General features: G+C 43.9%; 2 protein-coding genes across 9 annotated transcripts in view; one reads left to right on the forward strand and one right to left on the reverse strand.

Annotated features, from left to right (window-relative positions):
• The window catches only part of LOC106602020 (medium-chain acyl-CoA ligase ACSF2, mitochondrial), a 36217-nt gene extending 35936 nt beyond the window's left edge, over positions 1–281 (forward strand). For all 6 annotated transcript variants that reach the window (XM_045715779.1, XM_045715777.1, XM_045715781.1 and 3 more), the window contains one exon: positions 68–281. In XM_045715779.1, the coding sequence (XP_045571735.1) occupies positions 68–118 (51 nt within the window). In that variant the 3' untranslated portion in view covers positions 119–281. The remainder of the gene's footprint in view (positions 1–67) is intronic.
• Positions 271–23999, reverse strand: LOC106602021 (medium-chain acyl-CoA ligase ACSF2, mitochondrial). 3 transcript variants are annotated; one of them, XM_045715784.1, is made up of 16 exons: positions 23782–23999; positions 20720–20915; positions 16353–16481; positions 16202–16255; positions 15797–15915; positions 9277–9439; positions 8333–8428; positions 7561–7709; positions 4434–4525; positions 3643–3719; positions 3443–3550; positions 2928–3079; positions 2644–2785; positions 1881–1991; positions 1691–1759; positions 271–1544 (listed from the first exon to the last, which is right to left on the reverse strand). In XM_045715784.1, exons 1-16 carry the CDS (start codon positions 23907–23909, stop codon positions 1494–1496), a joined length of 1836 nt encoding a protein of 611 aa, XP_045571740.1. In that variant the 5' UTR covers positions 23910–23999; the 3' UTR covers positions 271–1493. The 3 variants fall into 3 exon arrangements, with proteins under 3 accessions (XP_045571740.1, XP_045571741.1, XP_045571742.1); XM_045715785.1 differs by having other exon boundaries at positions 1691–1788; XM_045715786.1 differs by lacking the exon at positions 8333–8428.
• Between the last annotated feature and the right edge of the window lie 344 nt (positions 24000–24343).

The raw sequence follows: 24343 nt of genomic DNA on the forward strand, positions 1-24343 counted from the left end.
CAGGTTATCCAGGTTAATAATAGCATAGACTACTGTGGTGATCACCTGTGTGCTTTTCCTTTCCTAGATCCAGAAGATCAAACTAAGGGAGGAGATGGAGAAGAAGCTGGGTCTGTGATGGACAGAGGGACCTAGACAGACTGTGTTGGTGTCCAGCTGGAGAGAGATTGGTTACAAAGGGCATGTGTCTGTTACAGTAAAAACAAAGTCTAAGCTCTGATATGTTACGGTTCATGAGTGATGTGCAACACAAATAAACTCTTTCAGTACTTCTTTTTCAATATGTTTATTTCATTTGATTTAATCGAAAATATTGTACATCATCATGATATGTGATCTTGGACTGATGTACAATAGTAAAACTCAGGTTCTTCATTTTAAACATGCCATAAAGACATCTGAAATAAATAGAACTGTAATACTACCAAACGTTGGTATGTACAAATATGTTGTTTGGCAGAGTTACAATGCTTAGTTCCAAACCTGTATATATGGGGACATAGCAACAGGCTGACATAGAGCTCAGAGTGACATGGTAAAGGTGGGTGACATCATAGACCATGGGACTAAGCAAGCACTCCAAATGATAGTCCTGGAATAGTTTTAGGACCAGTTTCCTGGACACAGATTAAGCCTAGGTCAAGGGGTGAATGTCAGGATACCGTGGCTTTCTCCGCCAGAAGAACATTACAGATGGTGTATTATCCAAGTGAGTTCAAAACGGAACGTTGAAAAATGCAGGCAGTTTTTAAGAGGAGGAGGCCTCTTTAACCTGATTCAGCTAAACATGGCTGAGACTGAAAAGTATAGGCATCTATTGATTATATTGAATTGTGTGTTGGTGAAGGACTACAAGCAATGAACAGAAAACATTTGTGGTTCTAAAGAAGACACCTAGTTGGCCATTTTACATAGACAATGAAAACAGATTATATTAACTCAACCCTTAAAGAAGACACATAGTCGGCCATTTTACATGGACCTTAACTCAAATCATGATTGGCTTGATTTAGTTACCAATGTTAGATGTGGACAGTTCAGGGATATTTTATGTTCCCCTTTTGATAAGAACCAGCCTGTATAAAGACAAGTTGTTATTAATGGATTACATACATTGGAAATACAAGTAAGTACACCAAAATGACCTTTCCATTCATAACATGTGGAGGGTCAATTGCAACAGTAGATTCTCTGTGATAAACAAGGAAGTACCTCATTTCATTTGTACAAAATTGTCAAATAGTTAAATGTGTGCTTAGTCTGCTGAAATAGTAGTTTAATTTAATACAGAAGATAATACCCACCAGAGGACAAAATGGTAAAAGAAAAAAAATGTTGGCAGCAACCAGGACTAAATGTTAGTGGTTGCAATTCAGATTCACTGTGCGGGTGATCTTTGTGCGTATTGATGGTTTAACAAGAGATCATCTCGTGTTAAAATGGTGCTCAATGTGGGTTGCTATTAGCCCAGTCTGTCTAGGACCCTCTGTCCATCACAGGCCCAGTTTCTTCTCCATCTCCACGCTCAGTTTGATCTTCTGGATCTAGGAAAGGAGAAACACACAGGTGATCACCACAGTAGTCTGTGCTGGTATGATTACTCTGATTATGAATTTCATGACACAGAATATTGGTCAACTGCTGATCTGAATGAAGAGAGAGAAAACACGCTGTCATGAAGCCATCCTACCTTTCCAGAGGCAGTCAGTGGATAGCTGTCCACAAACACCACATAGTGGGGGATCTTGAAGTGAGAAATCTGGAACAAGTAGAAGCAGATCCATGCAGCTATAAACACAATATAACATAGTATATAACAGAAGTTCTATGCCTGACAATGATCAATTCACAGGTCATGTCACTTCCTGTCTCTGTGTCACCTGTCCCTTGCAGAAGTCTCTGATCTCCTCTCTGCTACAGTCCTGTCCCTCCGTCAGTCTGATACAGGCACACACCTGTTCCCCCATTCTCTCATCTCTCACGCCTATCACCTGGGGAGAAAGAGAGGTGGACAGGACAGAGAGAAAATCAACACCTGGGCCTCCTGTACTTTGGGATGGGTGTGGTTCTCACCTGGGCCTCCTGTACTTTGGGATGGGTGTGGTTCTCACCTGGGCCTCCTGTACTTTGGGATGGGGGTGGTTCTCACCTGGGCCTCCTGTACTTTGGGATGGGTGTGGTTCTCACCTGGGCCTCCTGTACTTTGGGATGGGTGTGGTTCTCACCTGGGCCTCCTGTACTTTGGGATGGGTGTGGTTCTCACCTGGGCCTCCTGTACTTTGGGATGGGGGTGGTTCTCACCTGGGCCTCCTGTACTTTGGGATGGGTGTGGTTCTCACCTGGGCCTCCTGTACTTTGGGATGGGTGTGGTTCTCACCTGGGCCTCCTGTACTTTGGGATGGGTGTGGTTCTCACCTGGGCCTCCTGTACTTTGGGATGGGTGTGGTTCTCACCTGGGCCTCCTGTACTTTGGGATGGGTGTGGTTCTCACCTGGGCCTCCTGTACATTGGGATGGGTGTGGTTCTCACCTGGGCCTCCTGTACTTTGGGATGGGTGTGGTTCTCACCTGGGCCTCCTGTACATTGGGATGGGTGTGGTTCTCACCTGGGCCTCCTGTACTTTGGGATGGGTGTGGTTCTCACCTGGGCCTCCTGTACATTGGGATGGGTGTGAAGGAACTGCTCTATCTCAGCAGGGTAGATGTTCTCTCCTCCACGAATGATCATGTCCTTTATACGTCCCACTATACGGCAGTACCCAAACCTGTCCAGACTGGCTATGTCACTGTGGAGAGACAGTCACAGTTGACGTTCGCTCTTACTTTTCATCTGTTATTGTCTGGGTCTCTGTTTGTTTCTCTGTGTGTCTTTATCTCTCTCTGGCTCGCTCCCTCCATCTCTTTCTCTCTCTCCATCTCATTTCTTACCCGGTCCTGTACCAGCGGTCTTTGGAGATAGCCTCATTGGTCTTGTCTGAGTCGTCCCAGTACCCCAGCATAACAGAGTAAGCTCTGATCAGCAGCTCTCCTGGATCCCCCAGAGGAACCACCTCTCCAGAGGACACATCCACCACCTTCGCCTGGCCAAGAGAACAGGTATGGTTTCATGTGTTTTGAATAAGAATTAATATAAATGTTATACATATATTGTTAAATTAGGTCCCTAACATCAGACACAATACTATCGCTCTCTCTCTCTGGCTTTCTCCTCTCACTTGCCCTTTTCTCTCACAAACACACTCACACAGTATGTATATGGTGAAGGAATGAAGTCCCTGACCTCACAGACACATGGCAGTCTCTCTCTCTCTCTCTCTCTCTCTCTCTCTCTCTCTCTCTCTCTCTCTCTCTCTCTCTCTCTCTCTCTCTCTCTCTCTCTCTCTGTCTAGTCATTAACACACACATACAGTATACATGTCTGGTATCAGTTAAAGTTTTGATACCTCAGTGTGGTTCAGGATACATCCGACTGTCTGTGTCATCAGTTCCTCGTTGTCTCGTGGGAAACCAAGGAATGTTATAGGGCTGTTCTCAGTGGTTCCATAACTTGTCTGACGGTCACAAGTCAACAGTGTATTAACATATACAGTACATTGTACACACACAGGAGATGGTAAGAAATTGCTGAAGTCAGTTAACTTACTATGATATTCTTGACATTCATGTGAGTTTTGAGTTTCCTCATGACTTCAGGGGGACAAGGAGATCCACCCGTATACCCTGGAGCACAACAACAGAAATATCCACCCTTCCTTGAGCACCACTTTTGTCCTTCTGGATAAGAGTGTCTGCTAAATGACTGACTGATGTGAACATGTACTATGATTCTATTATACTGAAATGAAATATAAATGCAGCATGTAAAGTGTTGGTCCCATCTTTCATGCGCTGAAAAAAAGATCCCAGAAATGTTCCAGATGCACAAAAAGCTTATTTCTTTCAAATTGTGTGCACAAAATTGTTAACATCCCTGTTAATTAGCATTTTATCCTTTGTCAAGATAATCCATCCACCTGGCAGATGTGGCATATCAAGAAGCTGATTCAACAGTATGATCATTACACAGGTGCACCTTGTGCTGGGGACCATAAAAGGACACTCCAAAATATGCAGTTTTGTCACACAACACAATGCCACAGACGTCTGAAGTTTTGGGTTGAGAAGTATTTCTGTAATAAAGCCCTTTTGTGGGAGAAAAAAACTCACCCATGGCTGTGCCCCTGCCCAGTCATGTGAAATCCATAGATTAGGGCCTAATTAATTTATTTCAATTGACTGATTTCCTTCTATGAACTGTAACTCAGTAAAATCTTTGAAATGGTTGCATGTTGCGTTTCTAGTTACAGCCCCTACTGGCTTAAACTCAGTATACCAATTCACAACCAAGAACATTTTAAACAAACCTTAACATTGCTTCATCTTCAAATCTCTTACCAGTTTCAACTGATGACAGGTCATACTTGTGAAGGTCAGGCTGTCCAAGCATGTCAATGTACATGGTAGGAGTGCCGTAGAGGAAATTACACCTGAAACAGAAATCATTGTCATAATAAATAGCATGGATACAGAGTTCCTTTAGTGGTATCCCCATACTATTGATGCTGAGTTCCTTTAGTGATATCCTCATACTATTGATGCTGTTCCTTTAGTGGTACCCCCATGCTATTAATGCTGAGTTCCTTTACTGGTATCCCCATACTATTGATGCTGAGTTCCTTTGGTGGTATCCCCATACTATTTATACGGAGTTAGATTAGTGATATCCCCATACTATTGATGCTGAGTTCCTTTAGTGGTATTCCCATACTATTGATGCTGAGTTCCATTAGTGATATCCCCATACTATTGATGCTGAGTTCCTTTAGTGGTATTCCCATACTATGGATGCTGAGTTCCTTTAGTGGTATTCCCATACTATTGATGCTGAGTTCCTTTAATGGTATCCCCATACTATTAATGCTGAGTTATTTTAGTGGTATCCCCATACTATTGATGCTGAGTGCCTATGGTGGTATCCCCATACTATTAATGCTGAGTTCCATTAGTGATATCCCCATACTATTGATGCTGAGTTCCTTTAGTGGTATCCCCATACTATTGATGCTGAGTTCCTTTAGTGGTATCCCCATACTATTGATGCTGAGTTCCTTTGGTGGTATCCCCATACTATTAATGCTGAGTTCTTTTAGTGGTATCCCCATACTATTGATGCTGAGTGCCTTTGGTGGTATCCCCATACTATTAATGCTGAGTTCCATTAGTGATATCCCCATACTATTGATGCTGAGTTCCATTAGTGATATCTCCATACTATTGATGCTGAGTTCCTTTAGTGATATCCCCATACTATTGATGCTGAGTTCCTTTAGTGGTATCCCCATACTATTGATGCTGAGTTCCTTTAGTGGTATCCCCATACTATTGATGCTGAGTTCCTTTAGTGGTATCCCCATACTATTGATGCTGAGTTCCTTTGGTGGTATCCCCATACTATTGATGCTGAGTTCCTTTAGTGGTATCCCCATACTATTGATGCTGAGTTCCTTTGGTGGTATCCCCATACTATTGATGCTGAGTTCCTTTAGTGATATCCTCATACTATTGATGCTGAGTTCCTTTAGTGGTACCCCCATGCTATTAATGCTGACTTCCTTTACTGGTATCCCCATACTATTGATGCTGAGTTCCTTTGGTGGTATCCCCATACTATTTATACGGAGTTAGATTAGTGATATCCCCATACTATTGATGCTGAGTTCCTTTAGTGGTATTCCCATACTATTGATGCTGAGTTCCATTAGTGATATCCCCATACTATTGATGCTAAGTTCCTTTAGTGGTATTCCCATACTATGGATGCTGAGTTCCTTTAGTGGTATTCCCATACTATGGATGCTGAGTTCCTTTACTGGTATCCCCATACTATTGATGCTGAGTTCCTTTAGTGGTATCCCCATACTATTGATACTGAGTTCCTTTAGTGGTATCCCCATACTATTGATGCTGAGTTCCTTTGGTGGTATCCCCATACTATTAATGCTGAGTTATTTTAGTGGTATCCCCATACTATTGATGCTGAGTGCCTTTGGTGGTATCCCCATACTATTAATGCTGAGTTCCATTAGTGATATCCCCATACTATTGATGCTGAGTTCCTTTAGTGGTATCCCCATACTATTGATGCTGAGTTCCTTTAGTGGTATCCCCATACTATTGATGCTGAGTTCCTTTGGTGGTATCCCCATACTATTAATGCTGAGTTCCATTAGTGATATCCCCATACTATTGATGCTGAGTTCCTTTAGTGGTATCCCCATACTATTGATGCTGAGTTCCTTTAGTGGTATCCCCATACTATTGATGCTGAGTTCCTTTAGTGGTATCCCCATACTATTAATGCTGAGTTCCATTAGTGATATCCCCATACTATTGATGCTGAGTTCCTTTAGTGGTATCCCCATACTATTGATGCTGAGTTCCTTTAGTGGTATCCCCATACTATTGATGCTGAGTTCCTTTAGTGGTATCCCCATACTATTAATGCTGAGTTCCTTTGACATTAGTCAAGATCAATGACTGTATATGAATGGACAAAGCCATCGATCACGTGACACCATTATTTACTTTGTGAAGACTCAATAACACGTCTGAAGCCAAATCAAGTTGGTTAAGATGGCGTCTCATGGATACGTAACATGCACAGTTTGAATTACTCCAGGAAGTGACATTGCTGGCTAGCTCAGTGCTGCCCTCTCTCATTGAGTATCTCAAGTTGAAGGCCGACCGGGATACTACAGGCTGCTATTACAAACAAAATCCTTATAACTTCTGATAGCGATTTTTAAATAATCGGTTCAAGGACATACATCGGATTTAATATAAACAATTATTGGTACCATGATTTTTATTTACACGAAGATTGACCACAAAGATTGACATTTTCCTATTCACTATAAAAATGCCTGCGGTACTGCGGTCGGCCTTGAACTCCACGGCTTCAGTGAGAGGGGCAATCGTTCTCCTCCGATCAACAGTCAGTGGACATTACTATATTACTATAGTGGACATTACTATAGACCATATTTCATTCTGAATAGCCTCCAGGTTGGTCTCAGGGTTTAAGACCTACCTTTCATTCTGAATAGCCTCCAGGTTGGTCTCAGGGTTTAAGACCTACCTTTCATTCTGAATAGCCTCCAGGTTGGTCTCAGGGTTTAAGACCTACCTTTCATTCTGAATAGTCTCCAGGTTGGTCTCAGGGTTTAAGACCTACCTTTCATTCTGAATAGCCTCCAGGTTGGTCTCAGGGTTTAAGACCTACCTTTCATTCTGAATAGCCTCCAGGTTGGTCTCAGGGTTTAAGACCTACCTTTCATTCTGAATAGCCTCCAGGTTGGTCTCAGGGTTTAAGACCTACCTTTCATTCTGAATAGCCTCCAGGTTGGTCTCAGGGTTTAAGACCTACCTTTCATTCTGAATAGTCTCCAGGTTGGTCTCAGGGTTTAAGACCTACCTTTCATTCTGAATAGCCTCCAGGTTGGTCTCAGGGTTTAAGACCTACCTTTCATTCTGAATAGCTTCCAGGTTGGCACGGCTGTCGTAACCAGCAGAGGGGAAGACCTGGGTGATGCCATGCAGTGCCATGCACATCCCTCCTAACACTGAGCCAAAGCAGTGGTACAGGGGTACAGGAACACACGCTCTTATAGGCTGAGGGGGAAGCAGGTAATAAGAAGGTTAACAGAGAGAGGTGTCAGGTGTGTGTGTGTGTGTGTGTGTGTGTGTGTGTGTGTGTGTGTGTGTGTGTGTGTGTGTGTGTGTGTGTGTGAGTGTGTGAGTGTGTGAGTGAGTGAGTGAGTGAGTGAGTGAGTGAGTGAGTGAGTGAGTGAGTGAGTGAGTGAGTGTGTGAGTGAGTGAGTGAGTGAGTGAGTGAGTGAGTGAGTGAGTGAGTGAGTGACAGAGAGCGCCACAGCGAGAGAGAGAGAGAGAGAGCGCCACAGCGAGAGAGAGAGAGCGCCACAGCGAGAGAGAGACAGAGAGCCACAGCGAGAGACAGACAGCCACAGCGAGAGAGACAGAGAGAGCCACAGCGAGAGAGAGAAAGACAGAGAGAGCCACAAGAGAGAGAGAGAGAGAGAGAGAGAGAGCCACAGCGAGAGAGAGAGAGCGCCACAGCGAGAGAGAGACAGAGAGCCACAGCGAGAGACAGACAGCCACAGCGAGAGAGACAGAGAGAGCCACAGCGAGAGAGAGAAAGACAGAGAGCCACAGAGAGAGAGAGAGAGAGAGAGAGAGAGAGAGAGAGATAATAATAGTCTTATGTCTCCACTGACCCTCCAGTCGAATCCCAGACGTAGACCCACAAAATAGGCGTTGTTGACAATGTTGTGGTGGGAGAGGGTGGCACCTTTAGGACTTCCTGTTGTTCCCTAGAGACCAGTAGACATCAGACATACTAATACTGTTGTTCCCTACAGACCAGTAGACATCAGACAGACAGACTACTACTGTTGTTCCCTATAGACCAGTAGACATCAGACAGACAGACTAATACTGTTGTTCCCTACAGACCAGTAGACATCAGACAGACTAATACTGTTGTTCCCTACAGACCAGTAGACATCAGACAGACTAATACTGTTGTTCCCTACAGACCAGTAGACATCAGACAGACTAATACTGTTGTTCCCTACAGACCAGTAGACATCAGACAGACTAATACTGTTGTTCCCTATAGACCAGTAGACATCAGACAGACTAATACTGTTGTTCCCTACAGACCAGTAGACATCAGACAGACTAATACTGTTGTTCCCTACAGACCAGTAGACATCAGACAGACTAATACTGTTGTTCCCTACAGACCAGTAGACATCAGACAGACTAATACTGTTGTTCCCTACAGACCAGTAGACATCAGGCAGACTAATACTGTTGTTCCCTACAGACCAGTAGACATCAGACATACTAAATTGTGTGTAGGTGAGGGTAATGACATCCTGTGTTGATAATAATGTATATATGTGTGAGCTGTGCAGTACAGTATTACTGCTCCAGGGGGCGCTGTACTGCAGCTGATCCTGTTCTTCCATTACCTCGGGTGTGTGGGGGCTGTGTGTGGGGATGTGTAAGGCCTGATTTCCCAGACACAGAATAAGCCTAGTCCAATGGAGATCACTATGGAAAGTGCTTCTTAGTCCAAGACTTGGTTTAATCTGTGTCCAGGAAATCAGCTGTAAAGTATTCTTCTTCTTCTTCTTTTCAACAGGATACCCACGGATGTGAACTGTATGTTGATTGGGTCGTCAAAGGACAGTTTGGTCTGCAGGTCCTGCAGCTCCTGGTGGTGTTTTCTGCTTCCAGCCTGCATCACATCCTCTACATGTACAGTCCCTGTCTGTCTGCTGTCTGTCACAATCACCATACACAGGTCTGGTAGTCTGGCAGGTGGAACACAGTAGGTTAACATTACAGTAACACAATGACCGTTACATTACAGTAACATTACAGTAACACAATGACAGTTACACTACAGTAACACTGTCAGTAATATTACAGTAACACAATGTCAGTTAATACAGTAACATTACAGTAACACAATGACCGTTACATTACAGTAACACAATGTTACATTGCAGTAACATTACAGTAACACAATGACAGGTACATTACAGTAACATTATAGTAACACAATGACAGTTATATTACAGTAACATTACAGTGACATAATGACAGTTACATTACAGTAACACAATGACAGTTACATTACAGTAACATTACAATTTCATAATGACAGTTACATTACAGTAACACTGTCAGTAATATTACAGTAACACAATGTCAGTTAATACAGTAACATTACAGTAACTCATTGACAGTTACATTACAGTAACATTACAGTAACATAATTACAGTTACATTACAGTAACACAATGACAGGTACATTACAGTAACATTACAGTAACACAATGACAGGTACATTACAGTAACATTACAGTAACACAAAGACAGTTACATTACAGTAACATTACAGTAACACAATGACAGGTACATTACAGTAACACTATCAGTAACATTACAGTAACACAATGACAGTTACATTACAGTAACATTACAGTAACACAATGTCAGTTACATTACAGTAACATTACAGTAACAATGACAGTTACATTCAGTAACATTATGGTAATATAATGACAGGTACATTACAGTAACATTACAGGAACACAATGACATTTACATTACAGTTACAGTGCATTTGGAAAGTATTTAGGCCCCTTGAATTTTTCCCCAAAATTTTACGTTAGCCTTATTCTAAAATGGATGAAATTGTTTTTTCCATCAACAATCTACACACAATACCCCATAATGACAAAGCAAAAACAGGTTTTTAGAAATGTTTGCACATTTATTCAAAATAAAAAACAGAAATATCATATTTACATAATTATTCCGACCCTTTACTCAGTACTTTATTGAAGCACCTTTGCCAGCGATTACAGCCTCAAGTCTTCTTGGGTATGACACCACAAGTTTGGCACACCTATATTTGCGGAGTTTCTCCCATTCTGCTCTGGAGATCCTCTCAAGCTCTGTCAGGTTGGATGGGGAACGTTGCTACACAGCTATTTTCAGATCTCTCCAGAGATGTTAGAACGGGTTCAAGCCCGGGCTCTGGTGGGGCCACTCAAGGACAATCAGAGACTTGTCCAGAAGCCACTCCTGTGTTGTCTTGCCTGTGTGTCTAGGGTCATTGTCCAGTTGGAAGGTAAACCTTCACCCCAGTCTGAGATCCTGAGCTCCTTGGAGAAGGCTTTCATCAAGGATCTCTCTGTACTTTGCTCCATTCATCTTTCCCTCGATTCGAACTAGTCTCCAAGTCTCTGCCGCTGAAAAACATCCCCACAGCATGATGCTGCCACCACCATGCTTCACCGTAGAGATGGTGCCAGGTTTCCTCCAGATGTGACGCTTGGCATTCAGGCCAAAGAGTTCAATCTTGGTTTCATAAGAGCAGAGAATCTTGTTTCTCATGGTCAGAGTCATTTAGGTGCATTTTGGCAAACTCCAAGCAGGCTGTCATGTGCCTTTTACTGAGGAGTGGCTTCCGTCTGGCCACTAACATAAAGGCCTGATTGGTGGAACGCTGCAGACATGGGTGTCCTTCTGGGAGGTTCTCCCATCTCCACAGAGGAACTCTTGAGCTCTGTCAGGTTCTTGGTCACCTCTCTGACCACGACCCTTCTCCCCCAATTGCTCAGTTTGGCCAAGCGGCCAGCTTAAGGGAGAGCCTTGGTGGTTCCAAACGTCTTTAATTTAAGAATGATGGAGGCCACTGTGTTCTTGGGAACCTTCAATGCTGCAGACATTTTTGGTACCCTTCCCCATATCTGTGCCTCGACACAATCCTGTCTCAGAGCTCTACGGACAATTCCTTCAAGGCTTGTTTTTGCTCTGACATGCATTTTCAACTGTGGGACCTTATATAGACAGGTGTGTGCTTTTCCAAATCATGTCCAATCAATTTAATCTACCACAGGTGGACTCCAATCAAGTTGTAGAAACATCAAGGCTGATCAATGGAAACAGGATGCACCTTAGCTCAATTTCGAGTCTCATAGCAAAGGGTCTGAAACTTATGTAAATAAGGTATTTCTGTTTTTTATTTGTAATAAATGTGCAAACATATCTAAAAACCAGTTTTCACTCTTTCATTATGGTGTATTGTGTGTAGATTGATGAGGATTTATTTTTTATTTTTCAATAAGGCTGTAATGTAACAAAATGTTGAAAAAGTCTGAATACTTTCCGAATACACTGTACATTACAGTAACATTACAGTAACAGCCTTCATTAGGTCCTCTACTGTCCCTGTCTGTCACCATCACCATGCACAGATAATGAGGTTCCATTTACAGTTACAGGTAAATAGACATCCTCCAGTGGTAATATTTATTTTGAGCTTCTAGTCATGAAATCTATGCAGCCTACTCACTCACTTTTTATAGCTACTGTTTACAGGCCTCCTGGGCCATATGCAGTGTTCCTCACTGAGTTCCCTGAATTCCTATCGGATCTTGTAGTCATAGCAGATAATATTTTAATTTTTGGTGACTTTAGCATTCACATGGAAAAGTCCACAGACCCACTCCAAAAGGCTTTCGGAGCCATCATCGACTCAGTGGGGTTAACCACCTAACCAAGGAACTCAATTTAACCTTGCGCAATACCCTAGATGCAGTTGCACCCCTAAAAATTAAAAACATCTGTCATAAGAAACTAGCTCCCTGGTATACAGAAAATACACGAGCTCTGAAGCAAGCTTCCAGAAAATTGGAACGGAAATGGCGCCACACCAAACTGGAAGTCTTCCGACTAGCTTTGAAAGACAGTACCGTGCAGTATCGAAGAGCCCTCACTGCTGCTCGATCATCCTATTTTTCCAACTTAATTGAGGAAAATAATAACAATCCAAAATTTATTTTTGATACTGTCGCAAAGCTAACTAAAAAGCAGCATTCGCAAATGGAGGATGGCTTTCACTTCAGCAGTAATACATTTATGAACTTCTTTGAGGAAAAGATCATGATCATTAGAAAGCAAATTCTTTAAATCTGGGTATTCCTCCAAAGCTTCATTGTCCTGAGTCTGCACAACTCTGCCAGGACCTAGGATCAAGGGAGATACTAAAGTGTTTTAGTACTATATCTCTTGACACAATGATGAAAATAATCATGGCCTCCAAACCCTCAAGCTGCATACTGGACCCTATTCCAACTAAACTACTGAAAGAGCTGCTTCCTGTGCTTGGTCCTCCTATGTTGAACATAATAAACGGCTCTCTATCCACCGGATGTGTACCAAGCTCACTAAAAGTGGCAGTAATAAAGCCTCTCTTGAAAAAGCCGAATCTTGACCCAGAAATTATAAAAAAACTATCGGCCTATATCGAATCTTCCATTCCTCTCAATTTTTACAAAAAAAGCTGTTGCACAGCAACTCACTGCCTTCCTGAAGACAAACAATGTATACGAAACGCTTCAGTCTTGTTTTAGACCCCATCATAGCACTGAGACTGCACTTGTGAAGGTGGTAAATGACCTTTTAATGACGTCAGACCGAGGCTCAGCATCTGTCCTCGTGCTCCTAGATCTTAGTGCCGCTTTTGGTACCATTGATCATCACATTCTTTTGGAGAGATTGGAAACCCAAATTGGTCTACATGGACAAGTTCTTGCCTGGTTTAGATCTTATCTGTCGGAAAGATATCAGTTTGTCTCTGTGAATGGTTTGTCCTCTGACAAATCAATTGTAAATTTCGGTGTTCCTCAAGGTTCCGTTTTAGGACCACTATTGTTTTCACTATATATTTTACCTCTTGGGGATGTCATTCGAAAACATAATGTGAAATTTCACTGCTATGCGGACGACACACAGCTGTACATTTCAATGAAACATGGTGAAGCCCCAAAATTGCCCTCGCTAGAAGCCTGTGTTTCAGACATAAAGAAGTGGATGGCTGCAAACTTTCTACTTTTAAACTCGGACAAAACAGAGATGCTTGTTCTAGGTCCCAAGAAACAAAGAGATCTTCTGTTGAATCTGACAATTAATCTGGATGGTTGTACAGTCGTCTCAAATAAAACTGTGAAGGACCTCGGCGTTACTCTGGATCCTGATCTCTCTTTTGAAGAACATATCAAGACTGTTTCAAGGACAGCTTTTTTCCATCTACGTAACATTGCAAAAATCAGAAACTTTCTGTCCAAAAATGACGCAGAAAAATTAATCCATGCTTTTGTTACTTCTAGGCTGGACTACTGCAATGCTCTACTTTCCGGCTACCCGGATAAAGCACTAAATAAACTTCAGTTAGTGCTAAATACGGCTGCTAGAATCCTGACTAGAACCAACAAATTGGATCATATTACTCCAGTGCTAGCCTCCCTACACTGGCTTCCTGTTAAGGCAAGGGCTGATTTCAAGGTTTTACTGCTAACCTACAAAGCATTACATGGGCTTGCTCCTACCTATTTTTCCGATTTGGTCCTGCCGTACATACCTACACATACGCTACGGTCACAAGACGCAGGCCTCCTAATTTTCCCTACAATTTCTAAGCAAACGGCTGGAGGTAGGGCTTTCTCCTATAGAGCTCCATTTTTATGGAATGGTCTGCCTACCCATGTGAGAGACGCAGACTCAGTCTCAACCTTTAAGTCTTTACTGAAGACTTATCTCTTCAGTAAGTCCTATGATTAAGTATAGTCTGGCCCAGGAGTGTGAAGGTGAACGGAAAGGCTGGAGCAACGAACCGCCCTTGCTGTCTCTGCCTTGCCGGTTCCCCTCTCTCCACTGGGATTCTCTGCCTCTAACCCTATTACAGGGGCTGAGTCACTGGCGTACTGGTGTTCTTCCATGCCGTCCATGGGAGGGGTGCGTCACTTGAGTGGGCTGAGTCACTGACGTGGTCTTCCTGTCTGGGTTGGCGCCCCCCTTTGGGTTGTGCCGTGGCGGAGATCTTTGTGGGCTATACTCGGCCTTGTCTTAGGACGGTAAGTTGGTGGTTGGAGACATCCCTCTAGTGGTGTGGGGGCTGTGCTTTGGCAAAGTGGGTGGGGTTATATCCTGCCTGTTTGGCCCTGTCTGGGGGTTTCATCGGATGGGGCCACAGTGTCTCCTGATCCCTCCTGTCTCAGCCTCCAGTATTTATGCTGCAGTAGTTTATGTGTCGGGGGGCTAGGGTCAGTCTGTTACATCTGGAGTATTTCTCTTGTCTTATCCGGTGTCCTGTGTGAATTTAAATATGCTCTCTCTAATTCTCTCTTTCTCTCTTTCTTTCTTTCTCTCGGAGGACCTGAGCCCTAGGACCATGCCTCAGGACTACCTGGCATGATGACTCCTTGCTGTCCCCAGTCCACCTGGCCGTGCTGCTGCTCCAGTTTCAACTGTTCTGCCTGCGGCTATGGAACCCTGACCTGTTCACCGGACGTGCTTGTTGCACCCTCGACAACTAATAAGATTATTATTATTTGACCATTTTGGTCATTTATGAACATTTTAACATCTTGACCATGTTCTGTTATAATATCCACCCGGCACAGCCAGAAGAGGACTGGCCACCCCTCATAGCCTGGTTCCTCTCTAGGTTTCTTCCTAGGTTTTTGGCCTTTCTAGGGAGTTTTTCCTTGGGAGTTTTTCCTAGCCACCGTGCTTCTTTCACATGCATTGCTTGCTGTTTGGGGTTTTAGGCTGGGTTTCTGTACAGCACTTTGAGATATCAGCTGATGTACGAAGGGCTATATAAATAAATTTGATTTGATTTGATTTGATTCTTATTCGGAGTCAATCCAGCATAGTTCCTGTGTAGCCCTTTTACTGTGTTTCACATTAGCCAATAATTTTAATACACAATTTCTGATATACAGTATCACATGCCTTACTTTTATGTTCCTGCATCAGTAAAAGCAGGAAGTGCATCCCCTATGCCTCTACTTCCATTCCTTCCAATTAGGCTGGTTTGGATTTGTCCCTGACCAAAATGACTGCCATTATTTTACCATTCAGGAACTTTGAGGGTTTATGACATAGCCTTTCTAGTAATTTAATCGGATCTCTTCTATGCCATATATGTTCAGGGTTCTATATCTATGATGTTAGCTATCCTGCTTGGTACTTGTTTACTTCATGGTGCAGTAATACAATATGTCTGTTGACTCAGTCATGATGCAGTAGTACAATATTAACATACCTGTCTGCTAATTCACTCATGGTCCAATAGTACAGAATTAACATACCTGGAGCTTCTAAAGACCCCTGACTCTGCTGTTTCCATCTCTGGGCAGATCTGTCTCAGCATGTCACAGAACCTCTGGGTCTTAAACTGGGTGGGACACACCACTGCTTTACACTGCACCTACAGAGACAGAGAGAATAGAACCTCTGGGTCTTAATAAACTGGGTGGGACACAACACTGCTTTACACTGCACCTACAGAGACAGAGAGAATAGAACCTCTGGGTCTTAATAAACTGGGTGGGACACAACACTGCTTTACACTGCACCTACAGAGACAGAGAGAACAGAACCTCTGGGTCTTAAACTGGGAAGGACACAGACAGCACCAGGGTCAGGATCAGTTCAGCTATTCATTCAGTCAAACCAGGAAGTGTAAAACAACATGGTACTGGATAAGAACAAACCTTCCTCAGGGTGTACTCCAGCTCCTTCAGCTGATAGGCTGGGTTTATTGACACCTGTAGAGATTAGAACAATACTTTAATATTAGGAACAATAGATCCTAACAGATAATACATATTAATTTTAGAATCTAATCTAATAGCTCATCTTCACCAGTATGATGCCAGCCTTGGCTGTGGCGAACTGAAACAGGATCCAGTGGTATGTGTTGGGCCCCCAGACTCCTAGTCTGTCCCCTCTCTTCAGACCCAGGGCCAGGAGACCTGCAGCAGCCTGGTCAACCTGGGTAGGAGGGAGACCATGACCCAGGTAGTAATATACAGGATGATATCCCTATATGTAAAGAAGCTCAGAGCTGTACAAATAAATATGTTTTTGTTGCCGTAGCAAATGATTAGAACTGTGATAATAATACATCAACGTTGTTCTGGAGTTGTGTTTCATAACGGATCTTCTAGTTGACAGGGTAACCCATCCTGTTATGTTTCAATATCAATGTTTAACCAATAACAACAACAACACTTTGACTGGACTTCCCGTAGGTTTCAAAGTCGAGCGAGACACTAAACACAATGTCTGTTGTTATGTTACCCCTCCTAAACCTCTACAGTCCTGTTATGTTACCCCTCCTAAACCTCTACAGTCCTGTTATGTTACCCCTCCTACACCTCTACAGTCCTGTTATGTTACCCCTCCTACACCTCTACAGTCCTGTTGTTATGTTACCCCTCCTACACCTCTACAGTCCTGTTATGTTACCCCTCCTAAACCTCTACAGTCCTGTTATGTTACCCCTCCTAAACCTCTAGTCCTGTTATGTTACCCCTCCTAAACCTCTACAATCATGTTGTTATGTTACCCCTCCTAAACCTCTATAGTCCTGTTGTTATGTTACCCCTCCTACACCTCTACAGTCCTGTTGTTATGTTACCCCTCCTACACCTCTATAGTCCTGTTGTTATGTTACCCCTCCTAAACCTCTACAGTCCTGTTATGTTACCCCTCCTAAACCTCTACAGTCCTGTTATGTTACCCCTCCTACACCTCTACAATCATGTTGTTATGTTACCCCTCCTAAACCTCTACAGTCCTGTTATGTTACCCCTCCTAAACCTCTACAGTCCTGTTGTTATGTTACCCCTCCTAAACCTCTATAGTCCTGTTGTTATGTTACCCCTCCTAAACCTCTACAGTCCTGTTATGTTACCCCTCCTAAACCTCTATAGTCCTGTTATGTTACCCCTCCTAAACCTCTATAGTCCTGTGTTATGTTACCCCTCCTAAACCTCTATAGTCCTGTTGTTATGTTACCCCTCCTAAACCTCTACAATCCTGTTATGTTACCCCTCCTAAACCTCTACAGTCCTGTGTTATGTTACCCCTCCTACACCTCTACAGTCCTGTTATGTTACCCCTCCTAAACCTCTACAGTCCTTGTTATGTTACCCCTCCTACACCTCTACAGTCCTGTTATGTTACCCCTCCTAAACCTCTACAGTCCTGTTATGTTACCCCTCCTAAACCTCTACAATCATGTTGTTATGTTACCCCTCCTACACCTCTACAATCATGCTGTTATGTTACCCCTCCTAAACCTCTAGTCCTGTTGTGTTACCCCTCCTAAACCTCTATAGTCATGTTGTTATGTTACCCCTCCTAAACCTCTACAGTCCTGTTATGTTACCCCTCCTAAACCTCTACAGTCCTGTTATGTTACCCCTCCTACACCTCTACAGTCCTGTTATGTTACCCCTCCTAAACCTCTACAGTCCTGTTATGTTACCCCTCCTAAACCTCTACAGTCCTGTTATGTTACCCCTCCTACACCTCTACAATCCTGTTATGTTACCCCTCCTACACCTCTACAGTCCTGTTATGTTACCCCTCCTAAACCTCTACAGTCCTGTTATGTTACCCCTCCTAAACCTCTAGTCCTGTTGTTATGTTACCCCTCCTAAACCTCTACAGTCCTGTTATGTTACCCCTCCTAAACCTCTACAGTCCTGTTATGTTACCCCTCCTAAACCTCTACAGTCCTGTTATGTTACCCCTCCTAAACCTCTACAGTCCTGTTGTTATGTTACCCCTCCTAAACCTCTACAGTCCTGTTATGTTACCCCTCCTAAACCTCTACAGTCCTGTTATGTTACCCCTCCTAAACCTCTACAATCATGTTGTTATGTTACCCCTCCTAAACCTCTACAGTCCTGTTATGTTACCCCTCCTAAACCTCTACAGTCCTGTTATGTTACCCCTCCTAAACCTCTACAGTCCTGTTATGTTACCCCTCCTACACCTCTACAGTCCTGTTATGTTACCCCTCCTACACCTCTACAGTCCTGTTATGTTACCCCTCCTAAACCCCTACAATCATGTTGTTATGTTACCCCTCCTAAACCTCTACAGTCCTGTTATGTTACCCCTCCTAAACCTCTATAGTCCTGTTGTTATGTTACCCCTCCTAAACCTCTACAATCCTGTTATGTTACCCCTCCTAAACCTCTACAGTCCTGTTCTGTTACCCCTCCTAAACCTCTACAATCCTGTTGTTATGTTAACCCTCCTAAACCTCTACAATCCTGTTATGTTACCCCTCCTAAACCTCTACAATCCTGTTGTTATGTTACCCCTCCTAAACCTCTATAGTCCTGTTATGTTACCCCTCCTAAACCTCTACAGTCCTGTGTTATGTTACCCCTCCTAAACCTCTACAGTCCTGTTGTTATGTTACCCCTCCTAAACCTCTACAGTCCTGTTGTTATGTTACCCCTCCTAAACCTCTACAATCCTGTTATGTTACCCCTCCTAAACCTCTACAGTCCTGTTGTTATGTTACCCCTCCTACACCTCTACAGTCCTGTTATGTTACCCCTCCTAAACCTCTACAGTCCTGTTATGTTACCCCTCCTAAACCTCTACAGTCCTGTTATGTTACCCCTCCTAAACCTCTATAGTCCTGTTGTTATGTTACCCCTCCTAAACCTCTACAGTCCTGTTATGTTACCCCTCCTAAACCTCTACAGTCCTGTTATGTTACCCCTCCTAAACCTCTACAGTCCTGTTATGTTACCCCTCCTAAACCTCTATAGTCCTGTTGTTATGTTACCCCTCCTAAACCTCTACAGTCCTGTTATGTTACCCCTCCTAAACCTCTACAATCCTGTTATGTTACCCCTCCTAAACCTCTACAGTCCTGTTGTTATGTTACCCCTCCTACACCTCTACAGTCCTGTTATGTTACCCCTCCTACACCTCTACAGTCCTGTTATGTTACCCCTCCTAAACCTCTACAGTCCTGTTATGTTACCCCTCCTAAACCTCTACAGTCCTGTTATGTTACCCCTCCTAAACCTCTATAGTCCTGTTGTTATGTTACCCCTCCTAAACCTCTACAGTCCTGTTATGTTACCCCTCCTAAACCTCTATAGTCCTGTTGTTATGTTACCCCTCCTAAACCTCTAGTCATGTTGTTATGTTACCCCTCCTAAACCTCTACAATCCTGTTGTTATGTTACCCCTCCTAAACCTCTACAGTCCTGTTATGTTACCCCTCCTAAACCTCTACAGTCCTGTTATGTTACCCCTCCTAAACCTCTACAGTCCTGTTGTTATGTTACCCCTCCTAAACCTCTACAGTCCTGTTCTGTTACCCCTCCTAAACCTCTACAGTCCTGTTCTGTTACCCCTCCTAAACCTCTACAATCCTGTTGTTATGTTACCCCTCCTAAACCTCTACAGTCCTGTTCTGTTACCCCTCCTAAACCTCTACAATCCTGTTGTTATGTTACCCCTCCTAAACCTCTACAGTCCTGTTATGTTACCCCTCCTAAACCTCTACAATCCTGTTGTTATGTTACCCCTCCTAAACCTCTACAGTCCTGTTATGTTACCCCTCCTAAACCTCTATAGTCCTGTTGTTATGTTACCCCTCCTAAACCTCTACAGTCCTGTTATGTTACCCCTCCTAAACCTCTATAGTCCTGTTGTTATGTTACCCCTCCTAAACCTCTACAGTCCTGTTGTTATGTTACCCCTCCTAAACCTCTACGGTCCTGTTATGTTACCCCTCCTAAACCTCTACAGTCCTATTGTAATGTTACCGCTACTAAAACACTACAATCCCACACTTCACTATGTAGTTAACCTCTACGGGATCAGTGTCCCTATACCGGAACGGTTGTCGACCATTAGAAATGTACTGACAAATCATGCATTTATATGCCTTAGGTGAGAAGAGGGGAAAAAGGAAATTGATTCCTGGCGTCCAAATGTGATGAAACAGATGTGAATATATAGGATGGATGTTCCCTAGTGTTAGATGTGAATATATAGGATGGATGTTCCCTAGTGTCAGATGTGAATATATAGGATGGGTGTTCCCTAGTGTCAGATGTGAATATATAGGATGGGTGTCCCCTAGTGTCAGATGTGAATATATAGGATGGGTGTCCCCTAGTGTCAGATGTGAATATATAGGATGGGTGTTCCCTAGTGAGACTAGCTGTTCCCTGGAGACTCACGTTCTCCTGAAACTGGGAGAAGGTCTTACGGACTCCATCCTGCAGGAAGACCAGGGCCTCTCTGTGGGGCCAGCGGTCGGCTGCAGCCTGAAGACTCTGACCCACCGTCTGGCCCAGCAGGGACACTGAGGAGGCCCCATGGACGTAGCTGAAGCTCTGCCCTGGGACCATGGGGGGACTGTCCACATGGAGGGATCTGTTGAGGGAGAGACGTAACGTATTATAAGCCTTTATAAGACATTATGATGAAGACGTTCTAAAGGCCCAGCAGGGTCACTGAGGAGGTCCTATGGCTGTAGCTACAGCTCACATAAGTGTACTGCTTATAAATGTGATATGCCTTGGTTATAAATGTATTATGAACGTGGAAAGATACTACACCTTGTAAAATAGTATTCATACCCCTTGGATTTCATTCCTTACCTGCAGCTCAGTTCAGTAGCTTTGATGTGTCTGGGGGGGTTTAATACATCATCCACAGCATAATGATTAACTTGACCATGCTTAAAGAGATATCCAAAGTCTGATTTGTTATTGTTACCCATCTACCAATCCCTGCTCTTCTTTATAATGCTTTCGAAAAGCTCCCTGGTCTTTGTAGTTGAATCTGTAATACTTGACTGAGGGACCTTCCAGATGTTGTATATATGGGGGACGGGTTAGTCAATCAAAAATCTTGTCAATCCCTATTATTTCACAGAGTCCATGTAACTTATTATGTGATTTGTAAAGCCACATTTTACTCCTGATCTAATTTAGGCTGTGCTGAATACTTCTGAAATGACTATATTTTAGTCATGTAATTTTTATTACTCTTAAAAGATTTAAAAAAAAAATCTTCCACTTTGACATTAGAGTATTTTGAGTAGATTGTTGACAAAAAGAATGCAGTTAAATCAATTTTAATTCCACTTTGTAACACAATAAAATGTGAAGAAATCCAAGGGGTATGAATACTTTAGCAAGACAGTATATACAGAGAGAGATACACAGGGGGGTGGAAACAGACAGGGAACGGTTGGTGGACATTATCCATGACATGTCAATATAATACTGGAGTTAGTCAAACATCAGAAAGGAAACATCTGCATTCCTGACCCTAACCTGACCTCCTGTGGATCCTAACCCGACCTCCTGTGGACCCTAACCTGACCTCCTGTGGACCCTAACCCGACCTCCTGTGGATCCTAACCCAGCCTCCTGTGGATCCTAACCCGGCCTCCTATGGACCCTAACCCGACCTCCTGTGGACCCTAACCCGACCTCCTGTGGACCCTAACCTGACCTCCTGTGGATCCTAACCCGACCTCCTATGGAGTTCTGTGGGCTGTGGTTTCATAGTCGACCTCTCTCGGCTGTTCTGTTGGGAGCCTACATAAACAGCAGGCTGCTATTAGAACAAATATGGCCCACCTCACTCACTCAATATTATTCCCATCAGGTCACAGGACATGTGAAGTCTTTCAGAGGGGAAACTGGACTAATGGATACGTGAAAAAACAAACATGTTCAGTGCCAAGACAACCACGCTGAACCCCGTTCCTTACAGCCAAGACAACCACGCTGAGCCCCGTTCCTTACAGCCAAGACAACCACGCTGAACCCCGTTCCTTACAGCCAAGACAACCACGCTGAGCCCCGTTCCTTACAGCCAAGACAACCACGCTGAGCCCCGTTCCTTACAGCCAAGACAACCACGCTGAACCCTGTTCCTTACAGCCAAGACAACCACGCTGAACCCTGTTCCTTACAGCCAAGACAACCACGCTGAACCCTGTTCCTTACAGCCAAGACAACCACGCTGAACCCCGTTCCTTACAGCCAAGACAACCACGCTGAACCCTGTTCCTTACAGCCAAGACAACCACGCTGAGCCCCGTTCCTTACAGCCAAGACAACCACGCTGAACCCCGTTCCTTACAGCCAAGACAACCACGCTGAGCCCCGTTCCTTACAGCCAAGACAACCACGCTGAGCCCCGTTCCTTACAGCCAAGACAACCACGCTGAACCCCGTTCCTTACAGCCAAGACAACCACGCTGAACCCTGTTCCTTACAGCCAAGACAACCACGCTGAACCCCGTTCCTTACAGCCAAGACAACCACGCTGAACCCCGTTCCTTACAGCCAAGACAACCACGCTGAGCCCCGTTCCTTACAGCCAAGACAACCACGCTGAGCCCCGTTCCTTACAGCCAAGACAACCACGCTGAACCCCGTTCCTTACAGCCAAGACAACCACGCTGAACCCCGTTCCTTACAGCCAAGACAACCACGCTGAGCCCCGTTCCTTACAGCCAAGACAACCACGCTGAGCCCCGTTCCTTACAGCCAAGACAACCACGCTGAACCCTGTTCCTTACAGCCAAGACAACCACGCTGAACCCCGTTCCTTACAGCCAAGACAACCACGCTGAATCCCGTTCCTTACAGCCAAGACAACCACGCTGAGCCCCGTTCCTTACAGCCAAGACAACCACGCTGAACCCCGTTCCTTACAGCCAAGACAACCATGCTGAACCCCGTTCCTTACAGCCAAGACAACCACGCTGAACCCCGTTCCTTACAGCCAAGACAACCACGCTGAACCCTGTTCCTTACAGCCAAGACAACCACGCTGAACCCCGTTCCTTACAGCCAAGACAACCACGCTGAACCCCGTTCCTTACAGCCAAGACAACCACGCTGAACCCCGTTCCTTACAGCCAAGACAACCACACTGAACCCCGTTCCTTACAGCCAAGACAAAGCAGAAACTGGGCTGGACAATCCAAGTTAAAACATATTTGATTTGTAAAAAACATGTTTCTGAAAAGTAAATCTCACAAGGAAGCATTGAAAGACATACCCTCAGTCTAAATAAGTCCAGTCACATTCAGGTCCTTTAGTTTGTACTCTACAGTTGGTAAATCAACGAAAAAACGTGTTTTGCCGAATAAGGGTGAAAAAAGAGAAATAATCCAACTAGTCTAACTCTGTGGATAATCTTTACACCAACACCAAATTAGCTAGGCTGTGATAAGAGACTAGTGTGTATGACAATGATAAGATAGTTAACCTACCTACAGCACCAGAGCCAGGTTGGGTTCCCAGGTGTCCATGTCTTCTGTAGTGAGGAGACCACCTGTAGAGGTTGTAACACAGCCCTTCTAGAGAACACACTGAGCTGTCTGAGGAGGTGAGTAGCCATGGTCTGAGGTACCAGAAGGACAGGACAGAGCAGGAGACTGGAGGGACCTTTGACCGAAGGCTTCAGGAGAGAGAATCACAATGTGTGTAGTGAAATGTTTAACTCTTATCTAAACTGGTCTGATTGGGTATTTACAGGTTACAGGTAATGACATGGGCTGTAGGCTATATAGCGCACAGTCATGTAGAGGCAACGGTTTTAGCTTGGTATGTCAGGGTGGGTTGTTTGGTGAAAAAGGAGGGTGGTCAGTACACAAAATGTTCATTTAGCGATTTTAAATATTTTTTGAAAGTATATATTTTTCAAATTTTTTCTGGCTTAGACGGTGATGTGTTTGGAAATGTGTGTTAGAGGAAGGAAGCTGTGAAAAACTGAAAATAATAAGTTCATTTACTTTTAACCCTCAAGCTTCCAAAATGCTTCACATACACTAA

The sequence above is a fragment of the Salmo salar genome, chromosome ssa03, assembly GCF_905237065.1.
Source record: "Salmo salar chromosome ssa03, Ssal_v3.1, whole genome shotgun sequence".
In the NCBI taxonomy this organism is placed as follows: Eukaryota; Metazoa; Chordata; class Actinopteri; order Salmoniformes; family Salmonidae; genus Salmo; species Salmo salar.

Excerpts from the sequence above, each read along its gene's own strand:
- LOC106602021 (XM_045715784.1), bottom strand. The coding sequence starts at position 23,909 with ATGGCTACTCACCTCCTCAGACAGCTCAGTGTGTTCTCTAGAAGGGCT. Across the intron at positions 7,710-8,332 it reads GTCTGGGATTCGACTGGAGG|CCTATAAGAGCGTGTGTTCC; the intron begins GTCAGTGGAGAC and ends CTTCCCCCTCAG. Across the intron at positions 1,760-1,880 it reads GAGACTTCTGCAAGGGACAG|ATTTCTCACTTCAAGATCCC; the intron begins GTGACACAGAGA and ends TACTTGTTCCAG.